The 10838-nt window shown below is 51.2% G+C and overlaps 1 protein-coding gene across 4 annotated transcripts in view; it reads left to right on the top strand.

Moving 5' to 3' along the window:
* Positions 1-590: 590 nt before the first annotated feature.
* The window catches only part of Dab2ip (DAB2 interacting protein), a 39120-nt gene continuing 28872 nt past the window's right edge, over positions 591-10838 (top strand). For all 4 annotated transcript variants that reach the window (XM_013030159.1, XM_013030161.1, XM_013030160.1 and 1 more), the window contains exon 1: positions 591-777. In XM_013030159.1, the coding sequence (XP_012885613.1) occupies positions 641-777 (137 nt within the window). In that variant the 5' untranslated portion in view covers positions 591-640. The remainder of the gene's footprint in view (positions 778-10838) is intronic.

The raw sequence follows: 10838 nt of genomic DNA, 5'->3' as shown, positions 1-10838 counted from the left end.
CCTCAGGTTGGTGCTATGAAGAAAATGCAGCAGGCTGATAAGCATGGGTAGGACTTTAGCTGTGTTAGCACAGGAGCGGCTATTCTAAGCTAGGTCTTTTGATCCAACACGAGAACGAGAAGAAGAAGCCAGCTTTGCTTTGCGTTAATTAGAAGGCTGGTTGGGGAATAGCAAGTGCAAAGGCCCAGAGGCAGAACCTCAGGGGGCTGGAGCTGGCCCTGGGCGGAGCCAGTCTTATGTGGGACTGCCGCTCCTCCAGCTTCCTGGAGTTGCTCATGCTGTGCCTGCGCTCTGCCAAGCGGAGAGGCCCGGGGAGTGAAACTTGCCCATGGCTAGGAGCAGTTTTTTCACTTTCCAGAGCTGGTCTGTGCTTTTTAGACCTGAAGGTTCTGATTTGTGGTTGGTTACCTGTACTGAAGACTGTAATTTTCCACTTGTTCCCTGAAGTACCCGGAAATCTCTGGATGTTGTCACCACTGTGTTTTTTTCAAGTTCTTTGGGGAATTTCAACTTGGAGACAGACTCTGCGTGCTCTGTGGTACGGGGAGGCCTTCGGGGCACACCTCGTCCATGAAGGCCCTGGCTGAGCGGTCCCCTCATCTGGCCTGGAGAGTCAGCTGGACGTGTGCCACTCTTGGGAATGGGCCTTTGTGGACTGGGACTTCTCGGTGACAACCTTGGCAAGATCCTCGGCCGGGCTGGAGGGGCTGCTCTGTGGAAACCCGGCCAGCCTCGGAAGCCTGACCTGGCTGCCGGGCCTCAGCTGCCCGCACGCAGGTCAGCAGAGGGGCCTGTGCTCCAGCCACTGCCCAGGTCTGTGGAGGGCTCTGTGGGATGGAGACAAGGGGCAGGGGAGACTTCCTCCCCTCCCTGCCTCTTGAGTTGGAGACTCCAACCTGGGGTGGAGCGGCCCAGGCCTCTGATTGGAGTGGGGTGGACTGGACAGTGAGGGGCTGGCCAGCTCTAGAGGGCAGGCTGGCCAGTGCCTGCCTCCATCGGCCATCTGCTCACCCAGATCCCTCCTCAGACCCCCCCCCCCGGGTTTGTGAGGAAGAGTGGGGGGGCGGGCTGAGGGGGGTTGCTGGCCTGTGTCCTGACCCACAGAGCTGAACATTCCTCTTCCTGTCCTCTGAGGGACTAGAACACAGCACAGAGGAAGCGGGGATCCCTATAAAGTGGGTCTCCTAGGATTCGCTGTTAACTTTACTTACTTTACTTCTGGGCTGGGAAGGTGGGCAAGCTTGCTGAGCTAAGGTTACCCCAAGTCCTGCACTCTTATCCTGGGGCACCTTGCCCAGGAAAGGACAGAGGTAAAGCCGCCGGCTGCCCTGGCGCCCTCCGTCTTTGCCCGCCACTGCCTCTCCCAGACAGATTTAATAATCTGAGTCTGTCTCTTGCAGTTAGTATTGAAGAAGAGAAGCTTTACTCTTAAAACTTTTATTGATCCAGACACTAATAAAAAGTAAAGGGTTTTTGGAGCAGATCTTTCTTTCCTGCTTGAGCAAAGAACATCCGAGCTCTAAAATACGTTTGTTTTCCTCCTCCTCTGAGGTGTGGGGAGGGGACAAGGGTTGGCCTTGCTGAGACCTCGCCTCTTTCAGAACGCGCTGCCTCTACTGCTCAGACCTGTGTCGTGTATCTGTCTCCGAGAGGGACTGGCCTGCCATCAGGGCATATCACTTCCTTCTCCCCCGAGGCCCTGGTGGGAGCCATGGAGCCGTGATTCTTGATTTTTTTGTGTCTTTCTGATGTTGGTACCTTGGCTGGGAACCAAGTGAAGGCCATGGTCCTTGTTTTTGCTTATACAGTTTGTAAATATTAAGTTTATGCCATGCTGTACTCTCTCTAAAGACATACACAACAGCCACACAGATCTTACCTTGTGGTGGGGGAAACAGAGTGATTCCCATTGGGTGAAGTTCCCCTGCCTAAAATAGTGCCTGGCACATAGTTTGCACTTAATGTTTGCTGGCTGAATGAGCTGCATGCTATGAAGGTAACAAGCCACATGTTTCCCTGAGGAGTAATGGGGGTGGGGCAGGGCCTGTTGTGGAGCTGGCTGTGGGGGAAGGAGGAGTTCCAGGAGGTAGATGCCCTGCTATTCAGAGAAGGGAGTGGAGTAGAACTAGCCCAGGAAGCAAATGTGACCCCCCTGAGGAGAGGCAGGTTTTGCTGGATAAAGTCAGAGGGAAGGCAGGCCACTTCTGCCAAGCAGTCCTGGGGGCGTCACTGAAGGTTTACCCTAGGGGCTAAACAGTGTGCTCTGTGTTTCTCAAGGGTCCCCCTGACTTCCTGGTAGAATACAGTGTCCAGGGGCAGGAGCTGCCAGGGCCTGGTGGTTTTAGAGCACTAGCAGTAGGATGTGCTAATAATGGATGGGACTCTGAAGGTGAGGGCAAAGAGGGCATGTTCTTGTCCTGAGACTCCTGGCCCGCTTATGAGACAGGCTCCATGTAAGACTTCTCAGGCCTGAGGATCCATGAGCTGTGGGTCAGCAGTTAGGAGTCTGAAACTGAGAGGCGGGGAGTCTAGTGATATAAATTGAGGAGTTGTGGGAACTCAGGGAGGGGAGGTATTTAAAGCTATACGATGAGATCACCAGAGGAAAGTGTGTGGCTGAAAAAGATGCCTTAAGAACTAGAGCCCTGAGAATCCCCCATACTTAGAGGAATGAAAGCCGGTGTGGCCAGCCTCAAAGGAGCAAGCTGGCCTGTGCAGTACGAAGGCAGGACGAGTGGGTCGTAACAAACAAGAGGAGTTGGGGGCAGCAGTGGGAGGGAGGGAGGGCAGTGGGAAGCTGGAAAGGGGAGGCCAAGCCAGGGTCTCAAGTGTTCCCTGTCAGTGATCTTTGGTGACCATGGTTTACCCTGTGGATATTAACCTTGGACCTACATTAAAATTCTCTTATCAGAATTCCCATAGATGCTAATTCAAGGACACATGTTTCTACCCCCCCCCCCAGTAATGGGCCCACTAATTGCTTTGTGTTTATCTCACTCTTTTGTACTCATGCTGAGACTGCTGACTGTCTTGTCCCTTCTATCTCCTTTCCTTGCCCAATCTCTCTCTCTTTCTCTCTCTTATTGGGTCCTAGGCCCTTTATCTATGCCAAGGATCTTTCTTAGAGTACAGGTAGACTTCTTTACACTGGAAGGTTTCTTTGTGTGCTTCAGGAGATGTTTGGAGACTTTCACAGAATATTTTAGTGGTGGCTAGGACCATTACCTCCCCCCAAGCTTGGATGGTTCTTGTGAGAGTTGAGAGTACGTTTAATTTGCTGTGAGGAGCTGGGGATGACCTAAAGTCTGATGGATCCCTGGTGTGTTCCCACTGATTGTTGAGTGACTGGAGATTTTGAGTCTTCAGGGTTCTTCGTTTGTTTATAAAGTGCTTTTTCTGCATCTGGTTAACCAGTATTTTTACATTTGCTATCTGCAGAGGACATTATGTGACTTCATTTTATACATGAGGAAACTGAGGTTCAGGAAAGTGAAAGCACTTGTCCAATTTGCTGCAGTTGCTAGGTACCACAATCAAAGCATGCACATTCCCCAAACCAGACCTCTCCTTCCTGCTTAACCACATAAATCAAGATGGGCTTTAAGATACCCAGACTCCTACCACATTTTAGGGATTGCAGTCATATCTGCCAGGGCTTACCTGGCAGTCCCCCCTGTCCCTGACCACCCTGATGTTTAACACCCCTTCTGTACATAGGCACCAGATGCATCTGGTTCAGAGAGGATGAGCCAAGGTAGGCCTTGAACCTTGTCTAGCCTTGGGGTGCTTATGGCAAAGGGGGCCCCAGCTTCGGGGTTGCTGTTTGTGCTACAGCTGTGGGGCTTGTATTTTTACGGCTGATGTAGCACTTCTAGGCAGAGCTAGCTGCCTTGGGACATGTGCCACGGAAGACCCTCAGAGTAGGAGACAGACCCAAAGAACGCCCAGGGTAGGGGCCTCTACCCTGGGAGGAAAAAACTTTCTACTGCCTTCTAGCAAGCTCATAGGGCTTTGGATCTCCTTCTTCCCACTTACCCCATAGACCTTCCTTAGTCAAGGCAGGACACAGAGGCAGGCTCTTTGCAGCTTCAAAGGATTTGTCCACAGGTCAGCCTTAGTCTTCCTGTCTCCTGGGAAAGGGTAGCCATCTGGGAAGGGGCAGAGAGTGGTCCTGCCAGAAAATCTGTGAGGGTTCTTTCCCAGAGAAAATGTGACCTTCCTTGGCATTTCTCCCTCCCTCCCTCCCTCCCTCCCTCCCTCCTTCCTTTCTTCCCAGAACATACTGGGCCACCTCTCTCAGTCTAGCCTGGAAACTGACCTTTGCTGAGTGCTCCCTGAGAGCCAGGCTTTGTTCTGTAGCTTCCCAGCAATACCACGACACAAGTACAGAACCGAAAACAGGGAACCCCTAAGAGGTAGCTCATCTGATCACACTGGTGGGATGAAGCAGAGCCCAGATTCAAGCTCAGATAGTCTGGCTTCAGGACTACATATCCTCAAGCTCATTTGACTTCCAGGCTCTGTGAAAACACAGTGAAGGTGCTCAATCCTTGACTGGTTGGATCTGAACTGCCATCTGACCTGGAACTCTTCTTTTTTTATTTTTTTGGGTCCGGTCATGGGGCCTGAATTCTGGGCCTGGGCGCTGTCCCTCAGCTCTTCAGCTCAAGGCTAGCACTCTACCACTTGAGCCACTTCCAGCTTTTTTCTGTTTGCTTATATGGTGCTGAGGAATCGAACTCAGGGCCTCAGTCATGCAAGGCAAGCACTCTACCACTGAGCCACCTTCCCAGCCCCTGACCTGGAACTCTTCTACACCCACTAACACCCACTGAGTCTACCCACTCCAGCGCCAGAGAGTCCTCTTCCTGTCCTGCTTCTTGGTCCTCATATTAAGGCCCAGCCAGTCAAATCTCTGCAGTTCCCTCTCCCTTGTCCACCCTCTGCTAGGAGAGCCTCCATTCTCCAATGTCTGCCCTTCCATTCCTGTGAACAGGCTCCTTAGGTGTCAGCCATGGGTTTGGAAGGACATTTTCCTTTACCTGCTGCCCATGGGGGTCTGGATGTTAAGTGCCCCTACTCCTGCAAGCTGGAAAATCTGTATTTTTTTCCTCTTCTCCTCCTGCCTTCACCTTCTTATGACATTTATGTCTCATTTCCTGCTGTCACAGATCATGTTTCCCAGTTTTCTCATCTGGAAGATGGAGAAAATGGCAGAATGGACTCACAGGGTTTGGAGGCTCAGCCTGAAAGCCCAGCAGTTGGGAAGTGTAACAAATGATCTCACTGCCTTCTTTTCTCCTTGGAGAAAGATGCTGAAGGATGGGGGCAGGTGGGATGTAGGCCCGATCTGTTCGAGAGGGGTAAGCATGGTCTCCTGGGAAGAACAGGGAGGAAGAGCGCACCTTTGGCTGACTTTCAGGGTGGAATCTAGGCAAAGCCTTCCACTGATTTCAACTTGCCCCTCTAGAAGATTGGGGGACGTTGCTGCTTGACTGGGGAGTTGTGAGGAATAAAAGAGATAGTGCTAGAGCTGCTGAACACTGCGTCCAGTCCGCAGTGTGTTTAGAAATGGCCAGTTCTCCTCTCTATTTGGCCACTGAGGTTTGAACTTAGGGCCTTCCGCTTGTTCAGCTGGCACTCTTACCACTTGAGCCATACCTCCAACCCTGTGTTTTGTTGATTAATTGGAGATGTAGTCTCCTGGACTTTTCCTGCCCCTCTGACATCAAGCTGTGATCCCGTCTGAGTGGCTAGGATTGCAAGCGTGAGCTACTGGCACTGGATTCCCACAGTTACTCTTGAGTTAGTCTTGTCTTTTGTTTGTTTTTGTTCTGGGGTTCTTTGGGACCTTTGAGTAAAAGTTGGATTTTTACTTTTGTTCCTTGTACTTGAAAGCTCCCTTTGGAGTCCAAGACATGTAACCTGATCGTAATCATGACTCTTGAGGTGTTGTTTTGTTTTCCTGCTTCCTGTAAAGAAAAGGATGATCTGTACCTTTAAGTTCTCTGCAGGCCCAAGTGGGACACTGGCCCTTTAAAAACACATTACAGAGTTGGACCATGGCCTTTGTTTAACTAACCATGATTGGTCCCAGCGGACCAGGCTGGACAGGGCTGGAATGCTTGTGTTTAGGACCAGAGCGGGGTTGGACTGGCTGGGGCCGGTAAGAAAGAGCCAGCTGTTAGGCCGCTGGCCTGGCCTCACTGTCCCCAGCCTGATGGCCGTGCTGAGGGATGGTAAGTTGTCTGAGTGGAGGTGGCAATCAGAAAGGCTGGGAAGGAGCGAGGCTGCCAGCCTCAAGCAGCTGAATGGGCCATGGGTACCAGAGTAGTTGTCACAGGTGTCCAATCTGAGGAGACACTCTGAAGTTGCCAGTGACGGTGTCTGCCCAGATAGCCACGGTCAGCACAGAGCATGGGTTTGTCCGGAAATGGGAATCCAAAAGGCGTGCTGCCGCTGATTCCCATTCTAGAATCACTGCTGTTCCGCCAGCGGGGGCCCTAGGAAAAATGCTGAGAAATGCCAGCAACTGCGTGGAGTCTTCTAAGCTGAGGAGCTTGGCCTTTTGCTCGGCGCCCTCTAGCCTCTGCTGGGTGGGGCTGCACTGGGCCTTGGGGGTGCTGTCATCTCTACTCAAGAGTCCCAGTGGACTCCGTCCCACTGTCTCCCTTCTATGTCTGCTCCCCGATCCGTCCAGCCCAGGCCTGCTAGGTGGGCTGGCGCAGGTGGCAGGCTGAGAAGGTTGTGTGTAGGCCTGACATGTGTTGTGACTCCAGCTTAGGTATTTGGAACAGTTGACAGAGTCAGGTGGCTGTGGGAGGGGAGCCTTCATTGGGAAGTACCTCACTTGTGGAAAGTCAGAGAAGTTTGGCTTATTTCAGCCAAGTGTCTAACTACCCTCACTCATTACCATGCTGGGGGCTGGTAGACTACCCACAGAGATGTTCTTCTCACCATTTTTCACCAAGAAGTAACAAAGCAGAACCTCCAACCCAGAGTTCCTGGTAAGTTGAAAGTTGGCACATTTTGTCATTTGAGTGTAGTTGGAGTGTAGTTGAAGCATTCATAGAGAGGAATTTAGAGTGGAGCCTAGGTCCGGGTCTCCTGCCCTGCTCTGGGGAACGCGCCTGGGGGCTCTGAGCCTCACTTCCTTGTGGTGGTTAAGACCGCACTATAAAACCCAGGCTAGGCCTGAAAGCTGCCATCCTCCAGTCCCCTAAGTGCTGGGATTACTGGGGTCCCTTTATGCCTGATGGGTGGTGCTCTGCACATCAGGCACAGATGGAGAGGGGGGTTGGTTGGTGAGCAAAGGCAGCCTGCAGGGCCTGCAGAGCAGACTTCGGGACATACCTTAGAAGCTATACTTTACAATATTAAAGGATTGCCTACAATCTCTTGGGCCTTGTGACAAATGGCAGATAATACTATCTTAGTCTGGAGTCAGCCATAGGGGACCGTGAGAAACCAGAGAGGACTGAAGGCTGTCTCCAAGCCTCAGGTCCCTTAACAGTAGTTATAGCTGCATCAGAGCTAGAGGTTTGGGGCTCACAAAAACATGGAGCCACTAGGCATGTTGGCTGGCAGAAGTATGTAAGAGCACCCTTCCCCTCCCTTGGTTTTTAGGGTTTTTGTTTTGTTTTTGCTTATTGGCCATTGTTTTTTTTTTTTTCTTTCTGAGTTTTTGCCCTTACCGGTGGCCTAGAAGGCTCTGGCCTACCAATAACTGCCCTCTCTCTGCACTGCTGTCTCCAGGGTCACAGTATGAGAGACAGACATTCTCTTGCCTGACAATCCTCAGTTACTTCATAGACTGATGGCTGGGTTAGCCCTGCCCAGGACGGGTGCAGGTGTTAACACAGTGAATCTTTAGCTATCTCTGCTTCCTTGGCTCACACTTTCCCCTTGTGTTTTTTGTTTTTTTTGGGGGGGGGTTGGAAATATTTTTATTATCTTTAAGTAGTTGTACACAGTAGTTGTCATTCAACAAAACACTTGGTGAACTTGGTGCATCTTGATCAATGTCACCCCTTCCAACATCTCACTTATCCCTCCCGACCTACCCTTTCCCTCACTTTTAAAATTTTGTAGGATATGTATTGATTTTTTTGGCCATTTAGCAGTTTATGTACACAGTGCATCTTGATCTGTGTCACCTTTTGCCTTTTCACCCCCCCATCCTTTCCCTTATTTTTTTTTTTTTTTAGTTTTGTGGTATATACAATGAATTATTAACTGCACTCTCCTCCTCCCCCTTCCATTCATCTACTCCTCTCCCCTAGGCCCCCACCCCCCTCTGGCAAGTACTCACTTCCTGGTACTTATTTTGTTGGGCTTTGACTTAGTCTTTCTAAAGAATTATGGCGTTTGAGCTCTCCCTTGTAACTGCTTGTGTTTTTGATGCCGCTGAGGTAGGCTGCTAAGGAGGAGGGGGCCCTGCGGCCACCAAGTGCCTCCATGCCCAGTGGTGGCTGAGGTTGAAGAGATACTCACCCCACCTGAGGATATGCATTGTGTCAGAGCTTATTCTCAGATGTGCCCCTCCTTAAATGGAGTCCTTCCCCAAATGGCCTGGCCTTTGGCACCTGCTCTTGGCTGGGGAGTGAGCAGGTGAGGATGTCTGGTGTGAATTGGCCAAGAAGCTTTTTGAGAGCCCAGCTGTGGGGATAGGACAGGCAGGAGGATCTGCTGGCTGGGGAGAGTGAGAGAGGCATCCTGAAGCTGCTACAGATGGGGAAGAAGCCAGGATCATCAGAGTTGTGATGCTGGAGGGGAAGAGAATGCCCAGCCCAGCCTGCGCAGGGCATGGGAGCCAGCAAGGGGTTTGTTTATAGGGGCTGTGTATCAAGAAATCAGTCCATGTCACGCAACTCCCCCACAACAGCTATGGAGCTGTCATTTCCATTCTACAGATGAGAAAACTGAGAATTAATTTAACCAAAGTCCCACAGCTTAGTTTTTGTGTATTTTAAAAGGAAGTCTCTCCATGTAGAACCAGTGATCAAAGAGTATAGTGCCAAAACTGGTTGGCAAGTAGCTCATCCTTGGTTGAGCAGAAACCTGGCTCTCTGGGGTGGGGGAAGAGGCTCGTCCTTGGGCTACCCATCACTCTTAATGTGAACAGCCTGCATGTGTCTGGCTCTTGTGAAGATGAGATGGGAGAAGATGCTGTGCCTATGTCTAGAGGGCCAGCATAGGCCAAGGAAGGCTCCCGGAGGTGGAGAGCTGGGAGGGATTAGAGGAGGCAGAGGGGAAACTGCCTCCTGGGGGTTGGAGGCATTTGCATTTTAGCTCATTTCTTATTTTATCATCATTCCCCACATGGGTGGTTCTTCAAGGTCCCAAGAGTGCTCTTGGAGGTGATTATGGTCCCAGGTGGGGTTGGGGAGACAGAAACCAGCCCCATGCTCAATGGTATGATCTGTCAGACCAGGCAAGTGCCTGGGTGTGTTCTGGACCCTGGCCGACTAAACTTGTCTGCAAGGAGGAAGCATCGGAATATCTAGACAACCCACGTGGGGAAGGCTGAGCAGTGTGGCAAGTGGGACTGGGGTCAGAACTCTGAGTGCTTTCCCGGGTAGGTGAGCTCCTTCCCCCGGGCACCTGAGACAGTGCCTAGGGATGTCTCATTCCCTGGAATTTCTCCTGGGGTTCAGAGAGGGGTGAGAGCTGTCAATAGGAGGGGCCTTTGGCCAATAGCTTACTTTCCATTTGCCCAAACCTCATCCCATTCTACGAGTGTTCTTGGTTTCTCTTCTCTTAAAATTCAGGACACTTCACTGTTCTACTGAGGTTTATGAATGTTTAAAAACTGCTTTGCGGTCCCCAAAGTAATTTGACAAGTCTGACAGCTATTGATTAAAAACCGAAATTATTCAGGCTGCAGGGTGACTTGGGGGATTAGATGGAAAGTTTTTTTTTGTTTCTTCTCTCTTTGCCCCCCTAAAAAGGAAATGAGATGTGGAAAGGTAAATGTGGTCCCAGATGTCGTTTGCAAACTCCATTAGGCCTGCCTGATTATACTGCACTGGTGGGATGGGGTTTGGTCGGGTGCTGACTGCTGCCTCTCCTGTTCAGGCACTAAATGAGAAGCATCCCTCACACGCCTGCCCCACGCCTGCAGCTCAGGTCACCACCAGGTAGCAGTGAGGCATTGCTTTTGCATTGTGGCAGGTGGTAACAGAACAGCACAGTATGCTTGTCGTAGGGATTGACTCGGGCTTGGTGGTTCTCTGAAGGGCTTCAGCAGGTGAGGAAACAGCAGCCTAGAGACAGTGGGGGACTTGTTCAGAGTTTATGAAGCCAAGGGCAAGGGAGGCCGAAGGAACAGAAGCCCAGGACCTCCTGGCCAGCTTCTCCCCACTTCCCAGTAGGTGAGAAGGCTAGACAGGGTCTTGCTGGGACACTAAGCCTGGAGGTCGGGTCGTCTCTGTGATCCATCAGGCCACTCCCTCCCTCTGAGCCTCAGGTTTCCTTTTCAGCAAAGTAGGCATGTCCTAAATCTTCTTTATGGAACCCTTTGGATTCACTTGGGAGGGGGTTAGGGGTGACAGTTGCCCCTGAGTCAGACTCACTAAGCCTAGTTTGAGGTTTCGCTCTTTTGTTTACTAGTGTGATGCCACCTTTTTGTACTTGAGGTAAGAACACTTGTCACACAGCTGGCCATGTAGTAGGTGCTCAGTAAACAGCTGTTAGGTCTAGGTTGCCACAGTGTCATTCATTTCTGACACAACTGGTACCAGGCCTCAGGCTGCATTTTATGTCAGGCCCTGAGCCTCCCTATTCTGTTTTGGTTGCCAGGGTGTGGCTGTCCCTCACCATTGGTCCGAATGTGCACA

Source organism: Dipodomys ordii, unplaced genomic scaffold (assembly GCF_000151885.1).
Source record: "Dipodomys ordii isolate 6190 unplaced genomic scaffold, Dord_2.0 Scaffold127, whole genome shotgun sequence".
Lineage (NCBI taxonomy): Eukaryota > Metazoa > Chordata > Mammalia > Rodentia > Heteromyidae > Dipodomys > Dipodomys ordii.
The sequence above is the reverse complement of the archived record's forward strand: the minus strand, read 5'-3'. Positions and strand labels throughout refer to the sequence as shown.